This window comes from Colias croceus, chromosome 17 (genome assembly GCF_905220415.1).
Source record: "Colias croceus chromosome 17, ilColCroc2.1".
NCBI lineage: Eukaryota > Metazoa > Arthropoda > Insecta > Lepidoptera > Pieridae > Colias > Colias croceus.
Window position 1 is genome coordinate 8082965 of NC_059553.1, and position 18476 is coordinate 8101440.

The window sequence follows — 18476 nt, forward strand, 5'->3', positions numbered from 1 at the left end:
CTAAAGTTGCCATCGCATTGTGGAATTTACGGCGGCTTTTTAGTTCAATGAACATCATGGCGGATCAAAATGGTGAATTCATCTTGATGACACGAGTGAATTATAGAGTAAAAGTTGATTTATGTTGCAGGTAAGAAATGGGTAGAAATAGTATTTTTATAGGAATTTTATTAATAACAAGCGGAAGACAAGACAACGATCATCTAAATAATAATAGTTTTATTTTTAATTGCAACAAATAATAATAATAATAAGTCTCTACAAGTATAAGTCGCAACAAATAATAATAACTACCCACATCTACTTAAGTATCATGTAAACCGTATATTGGTTTTAATTTGACCCTCGAAAGAGGGGAAAAAATAAATATAAAGAGAAAAATAATAATAAAGTGCAAGATAGTTAAACTTTGCGGGAGCGATTTGACTTTTTTAAAAAAGAAATAAAATAAAATTAAAATTAAACTTATTTAATTACTTAACTATAACAAGTGGACGATTTGGAGTCACAAATGTTAATGCCAGAATTACATGCAATGATACAAGCGATACCTTATTGCGAAACAAATGTTTTCCATTATGTGGAATGCTTATGTTAAATTGCAAGAACTTTCCGGTGGTCTTGCTGAGGCCAGCGGAAGGCTATTGCTCAACCTAACACAGAGGGTTGGGGTGGATGCGTAACTCCTCCCTCCTTAAGTGCGAAATTATCGGTTTGTTCATTTTTAATAACTATCCGATGATTTCGCAGACACATTACATTTAATATCTTATAACGAAGTAAGTAAAGTAAAAATAGAATTACAAGTACAAATATTAAAAATAGAGACGTATAGCCTAAAGTAGCACTGAATCTAAAATTTCTTTCACTGTTAACCATTTCACTATCACTGAACACTGATTGCTTTAATATCGTTGACATATATTTAACTTCGTCCAAGTTGATTCCTCGCATATTGAGTACACGTGTACTGGATAATGTTGGAGTTCTATTCACAGGTAATTGCGGCAAAACTATAATTTTTGTTGGTTCTACCGGATCATTCTCAGTGATTACTTGGTGAGGGCGAATCGTTATATTCTGGATCTCGATGCTACATGGTTCGTCGATGGTCATTATGTATGTGCCCACGACAGGATATTTGCTTACATCACCATTGCAAATTTGAGTAAGAGTATTTCTGTATTTTGAGAAAAGTATCCAACTTATAGATGTGATTCTTTGAATTCTCACATTCTCTATATTGATTAGCTGTTGTTCGCAGTGCATTGGGTTTCCTTCAAATTTAAGCAGTTGTTCTATGCAAGTAGTTTCAGGATAAGGCGTTTGATTTTGTTCATCGCATAGAAATTGTTCTCCAGCAGCGAGCGATCGGCACGGTTTTACGATCGGTAAGTATTTCATCCCCTTTGCCAACAGGTAAGGATATTTAGGGAAAATGGAAAGGGTTTTACTATCGGATGCACGGTACATAGGTATAGAGTATAATTTGTAATAGTTATAAGTATAATTATCTGTAATTGGAACCTCCATTATGAACGTAATCTGGTTTTGTTTAATATACGATTTAACATTAATAGTTTCTTCTAGTTTTACTAAATTTGCCTCACTCGCTTTAAACACTAAATTTTCAGTTTGAGATATAAGAATTAAATGTTGCAACAACTCAGTAGAATTAATAATACTTTGATGTAGTATGGATACTTTACTAAATGCTAGAGCAGTCTCTATTTCTCCTAATTTAATAAAAATAGTACGAAAATTACTAACAAATAAATTTAAAAGGCTTACAACATAAGTAGTATAAACCCAATGATTATCCTTAGATGCTAATTCCTTAATCATAGATTCTACAATTTTTAAACGCTTATCTAATATATTAGAATTTTGATTTAAGACTTCAGTAGTATTGATAAAACTATCGAGCATTTTAGATATTAAAGTAATTTTATTTCTAACGATAGTTTGATCGTTTTCAAGTTTAGCTGTAAGTTTATCGTATCTCATTGCGTCACTATAGTCTAAATTTCCGGTTATAATTTTAATTAAGGAACCTAGAGGATTGAGGATTCCTCTCTTGACACGTTTGTGTGGGACTAACTGTTCGTATTTCTGAATCGTTATATCACGAATATATTCAGCGTGATATTTTGCCACTTGAAAATCGTGTAAGTATGAAATATTCTTATTAATTAAACTATCGAATTCACTGTATTTGCTAATAATAAAATTTAAGTCATCATTAATCTTATCTAAATTTAAAACCTTAATTATAGTCCAATAGTCTGTTTGAAGATATGCTTGCCCTTCTTTCACAGGATAAATTCCCGGGTTATGTAGAAGAGGTTGTAGTCGAAGGGCCAGCGCGGACCTCATCACTATCAGCCAACACCACCTGCGGAGGGCGTTTTACATTTATAATAGGGACCTTAGTCTTCCTTTTACCAATCTCTATCGGTACAACGTTCCTTGAACCTTGTCCTATAACCTTAGCTTTATGGAATCGCGGCTTATCCTTGCTTTTTCGCTTATTAACGTCTTTCGCAAATATAATTTTTCCTGATGGGAGATTGATTTGATCTTCTCCACCTCTCCTATCCTTTACTTTTTGCTTAGTTTCGATCATTTTCTCTGCTAAATGTTTATATAGAACCTTTAAACGTTTGGCATGATCCTTAACCAATTGCTGTATATAATGCTGCTCGAAATCAGCGTTAAATAAGCTACCTGAATCCGTGTGACCAAATACGACTTCAAAAGGGGTTAAGCCCGTAACTGAATGAATTGAACTATTATAGGCAATAATTGAATACATCATTACTGATACTGCATCCGTGCATTTCTCTTCATATTTCGCACATCTATAAATTTCACTAATGGTCGAATGTAAACGCTCAATTAATCCCATTGAATTAGGATTATTAGGTGAGCCGATATGAAGCTCAATTTTATGTAAATTCAAAAATTCTTTCATTAGCTCGTTGTTAAATTCACTACCGGGATCTGAACTAATCTTTCTAGGGGTGCCGTAAAACGAAAAATACTTCATGAGTGCACGTACTACCTCTGCCGTTGATCTATTGTCTATTGGAATGGCTTGACCTAACTTACTAAATGCGTCGATAATAGTTAAGTAATAATTTCCTTCTATCTGAAAAATATCAATAAATATTTCTTGGAACGGCGCGTCTTGTGTTTGAGTTAATTGTAAAATAGGTTTAAATGGATTACGATCATACTTCATTTTAGAACACGTTTCACAAGCATTAATAAGGGCTGAAATAGTTTCCTGCATATTGTGCCAAAAATAATTTCTACGTATACTTGCTAGAGTCTCTTTAATACCGCGGTGACACGTTTTGCCTTGATGGTGTTTTATTATAATAGCCTTTTGTTCCTTCTCATCTTCTATAAAAACTACACGCTCCGTACATTCAAATAGCAATACTGTATCCTTTCTAAATAATTCTATGACAATGCTAGTGAATTGTTTGCGATGTTCATCATCTTCGAAATAAATGAAATACTTAACTTTCGGTTTAATATACTCTTTTAAAAATTGTTTTACTAGATCCGGGTTATTAGTAGGCAAGAATACTTCTAAAACCTTTTGCTTTTCACGTGAAAGGTCGTGAACTTGCATTTCGTTCTTAAACCACGTATATACTAGAATTTGATTTGGTTTTGTGTCTATTGCTTCATGTAATATAGGTATACCGGACGATTCTACTATATTAGCTGAATGAACTGTATCAGATTTCGACGTTATAGATGGTGACCTGACTGGGTAGTCACATGTTCTAGGAGAACTCAGCGCCGAGAGCGTTTCAGAGTCGGGAATAGATATCGTTTCACTAGAATCGCGTTCTGATATAGTAATTGTACTAGAGTCGTTACGCGTTCTTGGCCTATTGTCTCTATCGCCTATATTAACAACCATAGATTCGTTTTCGTTATCGGAATGCGTAGCGTTAACCCTAATTTTAGATAAAGCGTCCGTGTTTAAATTTTGCTTCCCAGTATCAATCATAAATTTGGAATTAATTTCAGGAATATAAATGTGTGGCAATTTCAGATTTGGATCGCAATTTGATTCTATGATTTTTTCTTGGTAGAGGCTTTCGTTTGAAAATTTTTTTCATCAGACGGAAGCACATTAATGTCTTGAGTATCGTCAGTGGGTGTATAAATCTCATTCTCATCGTATTCGTAATTCGTATCGTAAGGATTACAGCCATAGTAATTTGTATAGTCGTAAGGATTATAGCTATAGTAATTCGTATAGTGGTAAGGATTGTAGCCATAGTAATAATTGTCATTATGTAAGTCGGTTTCGTTCACTCTAAATCCTGGCTGAGTTATATTTTGTGGTCGAGGGGGTGCCGTCCTCATGGAAACGTCAGTAGACTCAAGGTGGTTATTTTGAGGAGGTCTTTGACCGAAATTCTGTGGCGTCATACCAAAAGTTTGAGGAGGTCTATAACCAAATTGTGGGTTTTGATTAAATGTTGGTCTATAACCAAATTGTGGATTTTGATTGAATGAAGGCCTATACCCGAACTGTGGGTTATTATTAAATGGTTGTTGAGGTGTAAATTTAAAACCAAATTTTGCCTGCTGTGCATTTTGAGGTACATTTGGTATCCCAAAATTAAATCTTTGTCGAGGATTATTTTGTAAAAATTGGGGCACCGTAACGTTAGGCGTTTGTTTCGGCACCGTTGTATTACTATGGATACGATTGCGAGATTGGTATTGCTCGTGAAAATTAACTTCTTCTAAAACGATTTCTAAAGCCTGTTCTAATGTACTAGGTGATTTCAGTCTTACAATACGCACCATGCTTTCGGGCAAATTATATAAGAAAACGTTCAGGGCTGTATGATTATAAATCGCAATTTTCGCGCGTTTAATTTCCATATCTACCGATAAATTTACCTTCGATATTAATAATGATCGAATATTCTGTATCCTATTACAAAATTCAAGGTAACTTTCGCCGGATTTAATTTTACAGGACTCGAGAGAGATTTTTATGCAATCCTCACTACGCGGATCACCAAAATGCTGTTCTAGTAATTCCTTTAAAGCGGGCCAAGTATTAATGTCTTCGCGCTCGGATAATAACGCGGCGGCATCGCCTATTAATCTACTAGTTATGGCATGTAAAACGTAAATATTCTGTTCTTCATGCCCTCTAAATTTATTAATTATATATTCACATTTTCGAAAGAATAGATTCAAAATTCTTTTGTCTCCACCAAAAAGAGGAATAAGCTTTAACATATCACTCGGAATTGTTATTACGTTTACGCTTTCCATGTTAAATAAGTACAGAGTAATTAAAGTTCTGAAGTCTTTAACCAATTACAATAATTTCGAATTATAAAAATCACACACACACAGAAATCAATTAAAACACAATATAATAAAAAATTAAATATAGCACAATAAAAAATTATATGTTATCAATTACTATAAAAATTAAAACTTGAAGTAGTATAAAATCACATATAAAATATAAAAATTATTAATTGAATTACGATCAATTTTGAGATCATTTAAATCAATTAATATTAATATTTCTTTATGCAAAAATTCATTTACTTTTCTTATGTAAAACTTTTATTTAAGTTACACTCTATAGCTAATTAGTCTGTGCAGAGTTTTATGCAAGACAATTCTTAGAATTAAATACGATATTTCTTATTGTATGAGTTATAACTAATTACTGATTTAATAGAATTTCATATTAAAACCAGATCCGTTATAATGAGAGACGTTCAATCCCAAAATAACAGTAAAAAAAAAAATAATTAAAAGTCAAAATTACACTCTCGTGAAAAGGATATAGGAATATATCAGAAAGGATGGCAAAAAGTTTTACTCACCAACCGATCGTCGATCCCATGTCCTCGTCGTGGTCGTTTAACAAATTTATTTTTCGGTTCTTTTAGGATAGCACGGCCTTTATAGCAATGTTCTAGGGCTAATTTTGAAGACCTCTAGACATGCAGACCTTATGTGGCTATCCTACCGGCTGCGCCAGTTAAACTTTGCGGGAGCGATTTGACTTTTTTAAAAAAGAAATAAAATAAAATTAAAATTAAACTTATTTAATTACTTAACTATAACAAGTGGACGATTTGGAGTCACAAATGTTAATGCCAGAATTACATGCAATGATACAAGCGATACCTTATTGCGAAACAAATGTTTTCCATTATGTGGAATGCTTATGTTAAATTGCAAGAACTTTCCGGTGGTCTTGCTGAGGCCAGCGGAAGGCTATTGCTCAACCTAACACAGAGGGTTGGGGTGGATGCGTAACTAGATCGGTGCAACTTTAATTGCTATAAAACGAAAAATATTTATGATTTTAAAATTGCTTTATTTTAAAGTTGTAGGTATTTTAAAATTCCTGAACTAGAAAATTTTCAAAGAGCGGGATATTGGAAACCTACAAAATATTCATGGAAAGACGAAATATTATAAAATTTTAAAAATATGTAGTGCTATTGTAATAGCCTTTTATATTTTATGCAAAGTTTAAATTGATACAATTAACGATACAAAACACGGTCTCATTTTTTTGTTAAGTTAATAAAACGTGTTGATAACGCCCAATACATATTATTTTCATCCTTATCTTCAGCCTGATCTAATGCTTGAATGGCAACTTAATCATGCATCTATTGCGAACAATGATGAAAATAGCTAATGATGCATAGCATAGCACATTTGTGTACGCAGCCTCGTGACTCGACGATATATTAGACGAAACATTCGTATACTAGTGTCGACGCGAACATTCTTCGTCCCTTTGATTACGTCCAAAAAACTTATCTCTATCTATCTTCAAACCGATAACACAAATACGCGTATCCCAAGGCGAATAGGTAGAGAATTGTTTACAATTGTGTGTTCGTTATACGCCTTGCTATTCGCACGAATGTGTAAATTCACCATTAAAAAGTAAAGTCCAAGTATTGAAAGCTGTGAATAATAAATTTATAAAATATCAAATAGCGTTCGTTAGAACATTCGTTGTAACATTTGGTCGAGACACAGGTCCAACGTGGTTTATGAAAAACGAGGCAAATACATCTGAAAGACAAATTGTGTGTGGACCCAGTAGGAAGTAAAATATTAAAACCGCAAAGGAAAACTTGTAAAGAATGTCAAAACAATTGTTGAACACGAAGTTTTGAAATCCAACTTTTCAATGGAGAAGGATTAAAATATGTTTTTGTGTGTTGAAAAAGGGAAATTGCTTGCGATTTTTTACCCGACTACGGCAAAGCAAAAGGAGGAATATCAACAATAACTATATCTTTAATCCAGCCACTGGTTTTTATCTAGATACTATGTAGATATTATCATATAACAAATATATTTTTATAATAACTCCATACAAAGAAATAATATGTATTGAGATGCTTATGTCATAATATAGGAATAGTACAGCAAGTTGTTAATGAATTAAAACGTTTTTACCAATTACTGAAACCAATAAAGTTACCCAAAATTCGCTTCGATCGAACAAATATTGGTATAATATTACATAATATGTAAATGAAGCCAACATCAATGTATAAATATTAAATATTAATATATTATTAATTAGAGTAAAATTATAATATTAAAACTATATTATTATTGTGTTTGCTATAATAATATCGTATTATATAATCTAATAAACTATACCATAAGCGTTCCAGCTTTTCCATTAAGGGACCCATAATATAACTTTATGAGTATTTACAGCTTCTTTTATCTTGACCGGCTATAATAGATATAATAAGAACCACTATACAGGTAAATATGTGTAATATATTATACCTATATTCTACTGTTTGCTAAAATGATGAAACTGAAAAGGGTTTTTTCTTAAACCCAAAAGTACCTAGGAGGTTATAATAATATGAACTCTTTCAAAAAAAGGAATATTTTTCTAAATGGGTCTAGGTTTCATTTAGAATAATTAGGGAACATACATAAAAGCTTCCGACGAATAGCAAGCCTCATCTTTTCCACCTAAAAATAAAATCTTTACTGTCTGGTGAAAATATTTCAAGAAGTATTTTGAGTGGCTTTTAACGTGTACATAAAAGTTTTGTTTGCTAATATACATAAAACTATATAGAATGTAGATTTATTATTATACATGCAGTCGAGATATCCTTTCTTATTAGAATGATCCATCCCCTTCGTCAATTATATTCCCGCAACACAGGCTTCAACAACAACATCGCGGCAACAGGGTACAGGCCATAATCCACCACGCTGGCCAAGTGCGGGTTAGGAGATAATATCATTGATCTTTTGATTCTTGGACATTCCGGTTTCCTTACGATATTTTCCTTCGTTTCTAGTAGTAGAGATTATCCACATACATATGAATATCCAATTATATAAATTACATTTATACTAGCAGCCCGCCCACGGTTTCGCCCGCTTTGTCTAAAACCTAATCACTACCTACATAGTATAAAACAAACTCGTTTTCTCTGTCCCTATGTCCCTTTGTATGCTTAAATCTTTAAAACTACGCAATAGATAGAATGATCAAGAGGAAAGTTTTAATAGATAATTTAATAGGTTCTAGACAATGCGGGCGAAGCTGCGGGCGATAAGCTAGTAAATTATATACTAAAACCTTCCTCGAGAATCACTCTATCTACACAGACTAATAATAATATACTACGTATATCTATTAAAAAAACCGCATAAAAATCCGTTGCGTAAATTTAAAGATTAAAGCATACATAGGGATATGGGGACAGAAAAAGCGACTTTGTTTTATAATACTATGCACTATGTATAGTGATTTTGTTTCATCGCGATACGTAGGTACAAGCACAATATACAGAGTAGTATATATCAACTGTGGTACAAGTGAGACGTTAGAAGGTCGAATGTTGACTACGGTTGATAACATTTTCAGTATTCAGAAGCGAGGACGTTTTAACTGAACAAACTGTGCATGTTTCAGCAATATTCTACCCGTAAACCGAGTTACAGTTTAGTATCTATTACCTTCGAGCTGCCATGTTATACTGATTTGACTGTTAAATTTAAGTGCATTTTTATATCTGCTATAAAACCAGAATAAATAAAACAAAACTGGTGGCATGTTTCGGGAAGAAATCTATTTTTCCATTAAATGCTTATGTTGGTTTTATTAAACCCGTATATGTAGACCTATCAACTATCTGTGTAGCTCTAATATGTATGTCTGTGTCTTTGTAACTCCAAAACATATGTAGAGTTTCGGTGCAATTTTTAAATTACGTGTTTGCATATTATTTATACTATTAATATAAAGCTGAAGAGTTTGTTTGACCGCGTAATCTGTGTTAGATAAATAGATAGTCAGCTCGAGGAATGCTTATAGGCTATATATCATCACGCTTCGATCAACAGGAGCGGAGCCACGCGGGGCACGACTAGTAATAATATAATTGACATGTTGGAATTTTTTTTTAAATATTTAAGCGTAATATTGATGAATTAGTTTTATTTTTATCTACGTTAATTTGGTACTCTATTAATTATTATTATCACAATAGAAAAGTAAGTAATTAGATGAACATAAAATTATGCATATTATAATAAATTAGATTAAAGGCGTCCCTTTGTTACTACGTGACAGTCGAACAAAGAGAAAGGTTCTAGAACATTAAGGTTCAACCTTGAACTAATTCATTTTGTTTTTAAGTCTACAGAGATAATGCTTTAACAATTCAAGTCTTTAAAATGATTTAAAGCTTCTAATCCTATAGAATTAATTATCCTGTCATCTGGAGCAATATAGTTAACTAGCGGTCCGCCCCGGCTTCGCCCGTGGTACTCTCAATAATAACCATCCCCGTACTTCAAGGAATATTATAAAAAAAGAATTAACGAAATCGCTTCAGCCGTTCTCGAGTCTAGCTCTTACCAACACATTTAGCGATTCATTTTTATTATATAGAAGTACTATCTAGATTTATTTATTTATTTATTTATTTATTATACTTTATTGCATTAAAAAAAATACATAAACACATATAAAAAAAGACAAGACTACAGAAACAGCAAAGGGCGGCCTTATCGCTAGGTAGCGATCTCTACCAGGCAACCCAAGAATTATATTAGATTGTTTATGAATGCTAAATAACTAGGGTATATGAAATTCCTAGGATTAACTTCGCACTAAGTGTGTAATTTGTATGCTGTTTGCGTATGACCTAGGGACGTTATATTGAATAAGGTTAGACTAGTAATAAATGGTTATTAACTCTGCACTATGATTAGTTTTATTAGTGTACTCTATTGTTTTATTATGTGCTCTTTCTGTTTATGATAATAAGGGACGTAATTACGAAAATATGATTAGCATTTTATGTTGTTTTATTGCACAATTAGTAAGGTATAATAATATTTAATAGGCGAGCAGCGTCGCGAAGCAATTACTATGCGAAGCAGCTCGGTCAGTGGTCTTAACTTTTTATATATATAAAAAATGATAGTAAAAATCTATATACCTTACAAAAAATCCGGCCTTTCTGCACCTTTTCTTTTAAGCCTTTATTTTAAACGTATTTTCAGGGTCCTTTAACAGAACTTTCAGAGCTCAAGCATCTCCAGTAGATAGTTTAGAAGTCGCAATGAATAATTCTTAATTGCGGCAGAGGACAGTTTCTTGGCTGAACACCAAGTGTATAATCTCGATAATGGGGGATATCATTAAACGGAACTGTACTAAAGCGACGTATAAAGGAAGATAACTGCTAACGTTATAATTTTTGATAGGAGGAAAATTATAGCTGGAAACAAAGCAGCCATATATGCTAGACGTGCAAGTGAATTTAGAAACTTAAATTACACTTTTATTACATTAAGTGTACTTATAGTACCACTACTAGTAATATAAGTACGATATACATAATATATACGACTCATAATGCGAATAGAGAGTGCTCTACGATCGAAAAATTTGTTTTGCCTTGTGCCCTTACGGTTACGATAAGCAGTTTCTACATATTCATCATATTTCTACATATTGTTATATCTATTTATTTTTAATATAAGTACTTCATATACCTACACTGTGGTTTTCATAAAAATGCCATGAATTAATGCAATTAAAGCTCTCAGAAGTCAAACACTTAATACTACCAACACTTTGACACAACCATACATAACCTTAGTTCGCGACGTCTTTGAATAAATCATGTTGAGGTCAGAACTAAACACCGTTCAAAGGGTAATTATTGAACTCACCTGAAACTCAAGTTTGTACAGCACTGGGAACTTTCGCCGCTGCTCGCAAAGTTTCGGAAAGCTCTTCAACTCGACCGGCTTGTCGGGTATCGTCTCTGACACGGATCCGTTCTCGTCAGCTGTAAATGGAGATTTTTATGAGTGTTATATTATGGGAAAGTAATAGTGCATCTGGTAATAATGAGTCTATAATATTATGTCTCTAAAAAGCCGTCATAGAATCTGCGAAACTACCAATTTTGTTAGTATTTATGGGTGATGACTACTTAACATGAAATGGCTCATCTGTACTTTGCTTACTCTGTCATTTTATAAAAAAATACGTGTGTCACTCGGGGACTGCCGCGATAAAGCTATTGCATAGCATGCCTTCAAGCCACACCTCCGTGCCCGTAGGAATGGGGAGCGTGAGGTTTTTTCGTTACGGAATTTCTGGATTCGGTCCCCGCGCTCAAGGCCCGCGATAGAAGCTATGCAATAGCTTAAAACTAATGTCATTTATATGCTGTTAATGCTCTTGTAAGAACTCGTATAAGAGCTCTTAAGCCATTAATACGGTTTAAAATACTTTTGCCTTATCTATAAGACATTTTCAAATGTTTTCTTTAAATAAGTACCTATGTAGAAGAATAAATAGATCATTTTTTTAATTAATTATTAAGTGTGATGTATGTATAATTTAATACCTGATTGTCCCTACTTCGCCTGCATTTTTCAGTCATAAAAATAATATTAAGTAAAGAGGACGGAAGAACAACCTAACCCTGATAAATAATTATGCTATATATGTTCACTTTGACGGTACCTAATTACTTACTTATCTGCTCAAAGAAAAGTGTTTTTTTATATAATTTCCTAAAATAGATTATTGGGAAATTGTATTCCTTTGACGCCAAACTTCAAACGATTTGATCAATAATGTATGAGGTGGTGTAAGAGTATATAAAATTCACACATGTATTATAATTACCTACCTGGTAAAAAGATGCTATATTCTCATTACAAAATTCATTAAAAAAAATGTGTGCACTGTGCGTGTACTAATGTACACACGTAAGTACTGAAACTTCTTTATGACCTTATTTTTCAAAAAATAATTTACTTTATGCAACTTTACAGAAATACGTCGAATCACGCGTGGTAGGGATAAGAAAATGATGGCGCGTAACGGAAAAATGTCACGCGTAAAGAAAAAATGTTACACTAAATTTTTTTTCCAACCCCGATAAAGAAGTTTCACTTCAAAACAATTTAAATTAATAGTGTCCGATGCAATATTTGTGTTCAATGTTTGTGTTTAGATCATCCACTTTTTGTATTGTGATTAGAGTTTGTGTAGAACATAGACGTCTAAAGTTTCAATTCCCATTTGACCTTCACAATGAGTTGATCACATTTACTTAAAGTAGATCAGTGAAATAAAAGTGCTATTGAAAATGAAGGGAATAAAACACTAGTTTTTTGAGACTAAATGCATTATCCTGTTAAAAATGCTTCTCCATAACGTTTCAATTATCCACAAACTACCATATTTCATTAACATGAACCAAGAAAAGTGCTTATGATTTCTATTACCCGTACCGCCATTCTGCGAAAATTAGTTAACTCACATAACCTCGTATTACACGGTCCTAAATAAATATAAGTTCTCACATAAACGTATGAATTTTCACACGTTCAAACATCACTAATGAGATTACGTCACTCGAATGACGTCACACATCGTTTAGATACCCGAACCAATCAGGGTATCGAGACGCCATTTTTATACGTCACAGTATTTGATTTTTTCCTTTTACCGCTTATCTCCGCTTTGGAGGATGAAATTACATGTTGTTTTTGGGTCAGGAAGCTCTTTTAGCGGTATGTTGGAAGTATTGGGAAGCGTTATCGAAGTTAGAAACATTTATGTATGTAATAAGATATGTTATGTGTTTATTTTCTAGCAATTATCTATCTAGTTTTCAGATCTAGTTTAAATAATCCATACTATAATATTATAAATGGGAAAGTAACTCTGTCTCTCTGTCTGTTACTCAATCACGCCTAAACTACTGTACCAATTTGCATGAAATTTGGTATGGAGATATTTTGATTCCCGAGAAAGGACATAGGCTACCTTTTATTGCGAAATATGTACCACGGGCAAAGCCGGGGCGGACCACTAGTATAGTATAAAATAAGATTGGAGTAGGTATGTGAGTCTTCAAAGTGTCATGTAAAAAATAATTATGAAATAATATATTAATAGTATTTTCTTAGTAGTTAGTAGTAATATAAATTTTCAGAGTCAAATTTCCACTTATCAGGAAAATAAAGTTGGTAATATAATATTCCCTAATAAAAAGTTTCATCTAGTTTCAAGGACTTCAGCGAAACAATTAGGTCAGTTTCGTATTCCAAAAAAACAATTGAAAAGCACTCTTGTATTGAATAATGAATTGAAAAGGGAACGCGAGCATGGTCCGCAGAAAATTTGCTTTCCATAAAATTATTCTAATTTAGCAGCAGTCGGTCCCACGTCCGTCGAAAATAAAATAAAAATAACGGTCATACCAATGGGTCATACAGTGAATCTATACATATTTTGTAATAAAATTATTATGGATGAAGATTTCAAAGAGCAATCGAATACATCTATTACATATAATAAATCTGTAGAAGGGTCAATTCTGTACATTGAAAATATTGAAAAAATAATTATACCAGGGGGTGTTACTGGATCGATACCAAACCCAAATATGTGATTAAAAAAATTTTTGTATGTCTGTCTGTCTGTCTGTATGTGAAGGCATCACGTGAAAACTAACGGTTCGATTTCGATGAAACTTGGTATAATTATACCTTATTATCCTGGGCGTAAAATAGGATACTTTTTATCCTGGAAAAATACGTAGAAAAAAAATTATCTTAACTTTTCAGTTTTATAGACGTTGTTCTGTAGAACCGCGAACACACGTTGCGTATTATAAATTATTATAGGCCTAGCCGTATTTGGGTCCAATAGATATTTATAAGATGTTTAATTGTCAGAGTTACTCAAAATGGAGAAATAAACCATCCACGCGAAGACCGACATCCGCGCGGACGGAGTCGCGGGCGGAAGCTAGTTTTAAATAAAGAGTTAAGAGTCCAATTCCATTGATGCAAGATACTGGTAATAAACGGTGTTGATGCAGTGTTTTTTTTTAAATAAATCGAATGTTCCTAAATTTAAAAAAATGTACGGATGAGATGTCAGCGTGTCATGTGTGATCGCAGTTTTATTTTTATACTTTACCAGATTTACAAAGTAAATTGTAATAGTTAAATGAATTTATTGTATATGAAAGTTAAAAATTATAATAAGATTTTTACAGAAACTCAGTATTTATAAGACGCCCTTATCATTTAGTACTGATCTTCAGCGCTAAGCTTAGTAAAAAAAGTAAGCTTTCATTTTCTTGGTAAACGTTTGTTAAAAAACTCTATCAACAACATTAACATTTTCAGTCAAAAATAAGACCTTATTACCCACAACTAGATACGAGTTATTTTCTTATAAATTTTCTTAAATACGCTAACTGGAAATTGTGAGTTCAAAGAAAAACGTTATTTTCGTTCTATTAACTCGAAGTTTATTCGTCAAAAACTGTTCGAGTCATTCAGTTGAAGTAATACCCTGTCAGGATAATAATGTCCCCTTGATGGAAATTCGACCACGATGCTCAATATAATCCGAAAATAATTAGGTTTGAGAAATGTATTTATAAAGTATCCATGTATTGTATTATTTATAACATTAATATGGCCCCTGGGGGACAAGTGTAGGGATGCGTTCCTACAATATTGTAGAAATATTGTAGTCGTAGTGAACCAAAGGAATAGTGTGTGATATTAGTTTAGCTCTTTACTGTGATATAGGATTAAGTTGAATGTTTTTGTGCCGTGTTTTTTCTGAATTTTTAAGTAATTATTGTATTTTATTAGTAACTTATACCAGTATTTTTTATTATGTTTTAAAGTTTATATTGTATTTTAATGTTATTCGTTTAAAAAAAAAAAAAATTAAGCAAAAAATGTCTCTGGACTATAATCCAGAGGTGGCGCGAACACCCTGTGATGACGGGTGCCATAAAAAAAAAAAAAAAAACATTAATATGGCTATAGGTACTAATATTAGAGAGGTATATAAGGATTTTTTAAAGGTTCAACGCAAAAATTAATCGATCGATTTTAAACTATTTTCAAATAATAAAGTTACATATTTACCGAGTAACATTATTTTTTTTCAGGTCAACCTGGTCGATGCCGGGGCTAGCAGCTAGTTGTTATGTGAAATTAGTTTAATATTATTTTGTCTAGTGCATTAATAACATTTTATATTATACAGGGTTACTTGTAAAACACCAGCAACCTCGCAGGACAAGATAGCTAACATCATAAGTAACAACATTAGTTCTACGACTTTTGGCATAACGCAATAAATTATTTTTAAATTATTTTTTAAACTTTTATTTTACTCTCCTAACATTTGTAAGTCTATGTTCTATTCATTATCGGATGGACGACGCGACGCCCCCTTCCCCTTCTCGTTCAATTCTTATTTACGTAATTTTTGGGAGGCGTAGAGTTTATAATATTCAAACGGAAAATTAAATGAATAGGTATTTATTTTTGTATGAAAATAAAATCTAACAAATTATCAAAAGCCATAGAACAAATGTTGTTGCTTATGATGTTAGCTATCTTGTCCTGCGAGGTTGCCGGTGTTTTACAAGTAACCCTGTATACCGGTTTAAATTATAATTTAGATTAGCTACGACTATATTAAATTATTATAAACAAAAAATATGTTATACTATTGAAACATGGTAACGTAATAAAAATGGATTTAATGTACAAAATGGCTCTTAAATGCTTTACAATCAGAGATTTGTTTCGAATTTGAATATTAAAACGATATCTCGGAATATATAGCTTCATTACTGATTTAGTACACTTGCGAAAATATTGAAAATCGCCTCGATTTATTGCCTAATAAACAAATCAATCTGAATTGCTAATGCTATGGAGCAGGGGCAATAACTGTATTTATTGCGTTTTAAAAATTAATAGCAGATCTTTATTATGGTATATTTTAGTCTGATTAAATGAAATTAAAACTATTTTTACCATTTCTAGACAAAAATAAGATGGGTAGGTATTGTATATTGAAGTTATTACTACTAGGATAAAGGATTTGGTAAATAAATACTCTTGAAAGTGAAACGAACGAAAAGAACCTAAAATTTCGTCAAATTGCATAGTTCGCAATTGTCAGCTGAAAAATTTTGTAATTCTTTGCCGTTTAATATTATGAATTTCTTCATAATTTTCGGGGCAAGTGGTTGGACACTGCAGCATTCAGATTTCAAATTATCTCTTAAAATAAGGAGTAGAGGTATTTTTACTCTTTGTTTCCGTCGTAATAATTTTGGGTAGTAAGTATATTTTATGTAAAATATTGAAAGACACATTTCATTCAATTGTGTGTATATCGACCTTGTCGATAAGAAATTACTTATTGATCTCTTGGAACAAAACAAGGGGTGGGTTGCCATGTTACTGAGATTAAATTATAACTATTTTAGATTGTGAGGGTCGGAGTTATGCTATTAAGAATATGTATTTAATTGGGAGTTATTCTTAATTGGGTATCAAAGGCGCTTTTCAATTTATTATCGATTAATACCTATTGAAAATCATAATTTCGCTTGGTAGTTTAAAATTATTGATATACTAGCTTACCGCCCGCGGCTTCGCCCGCATTCTCTAAAACGATTTGAGTTTTAAACTATCCTATCTCTCAAGTTGGATCGAACTGCACATGGTGTGCGAATTTTATTATAATCGGTTAAGTGGTTTAGGAGTCCATTGAGGACAAACATTGCGACACGAGATTTATATATATTAAAGAAGAAGATAAGCAATAAATTCTACAGATTGACAGAATTTGGATTTAATACCTAGGTATAAATAAACCATGCATATATTACATAACATAGTCCTGTATCTTGTTTTTTTTGAACCCTCCCTGCGTTCTAAAAACAATATACAGGACCAACGGATTTGCTTCTGTACCTCTGTCAGTATCTATACTCTCACTCTCTTATCGTCTACCAAAACAGCAAAACTACTGAATAAAATGTATTTCACTCAATTACAATATTAATTTCTTCTATATCATAATAATATATAATAATTATAACATCTTTAATATCATATTTAACGAGATGGAAAAGTTAAATTTTACGGCAGTACAAGCCGGTATTGTGAGCGTCATCCGATGCACGAAGCCTTTACAAGTTTACAGGTTTTAGCGCCTCTTTCCGTAAAGCATAAAATGTTGTCATTAAAATCTCGGCTGTAGTTGTTAAAGTTTATTAATTATTTTGTGGTTATAATATGATGTTAAAATTTATTAATTATTTTGATTATCGCCAATAAATATGCTTTTGTAATAACTTTTGATGCAATTAATTTGGGAAATTATAGTTTCAGTTTATGACCTACTCGTATTTATGGTTAAGTAATAAAATATTTATTTATATTATGTCGCAGAAGAAGGCTCTATCTCTCGTCAAATTCTCATTCAAAAGATTCACAATTCGTTCACATAGAAACGTTACACGACCGTATCACGAGCGATTTTTTATTCAAATATCAATCCTTGCCATCAATAGAAATCGTTATCTATCAACTTACACGCACCATTACTCCCCGTACCTTCGACATTTACATTCGATACAAAATCAAATTACAAACCTCTTCAAACATTCGCAATCATTGATATCCTGCCCGGGGGCAGGTTAAAATAACACTGCTTGAAAATATCATGGTACGGGTACCATGATGTTTTCAAGCAGTATTATTTTTAGTGTGGAAAAAAGAGCTCTATATAGGTCGTCAGGAGTGAGTGGAGTCAGGCCGCTGGTGATCGGTCGTTATGGAAATCTTTGGGGGAGGCCCATGTCCTGCAGTGGATGTCTTGAAAGGTTGGAATGATGATGATATAGGTCGTTTAAAGCCATCACTTTGGATATAATCTACACTAATACTATCTTTACTAATATTATAAAGCTGAAGAGTTTGTTTGTTTGAACGCGCTAATCTCAGGAACTACTGGTCCGATTTAAATTATTCTTTCGGTGTTAGATAGCCCATTTATCGAGAAAGATTATAGGCTA

The 18476-nt window shown here is 32.5% G+C and overlaps 1 protein-coding gene across 1 annotated transcript in view; it reads right to left on the bottom strand.

The window, feature by feature from the left end:
- The window catches only part of LOC123699377 (receptor-type tyrosine-protein phosphatase kappa), a 151270-nt gene that overhangs the window by 34658 nt on the left and 98136 nt on the right, over positions 1-18476 (bottom strand). Inside the window, exon 4 of the mRNA XM_045646316.1 lies at positions 11269-11387. Coding sequence (XP_045502272.1) covers positions 11269-11387 — 119 coding nt within the window. The remainder of the gene's footprint in view (positions 1-11268; positions 11388-18476) is intronic.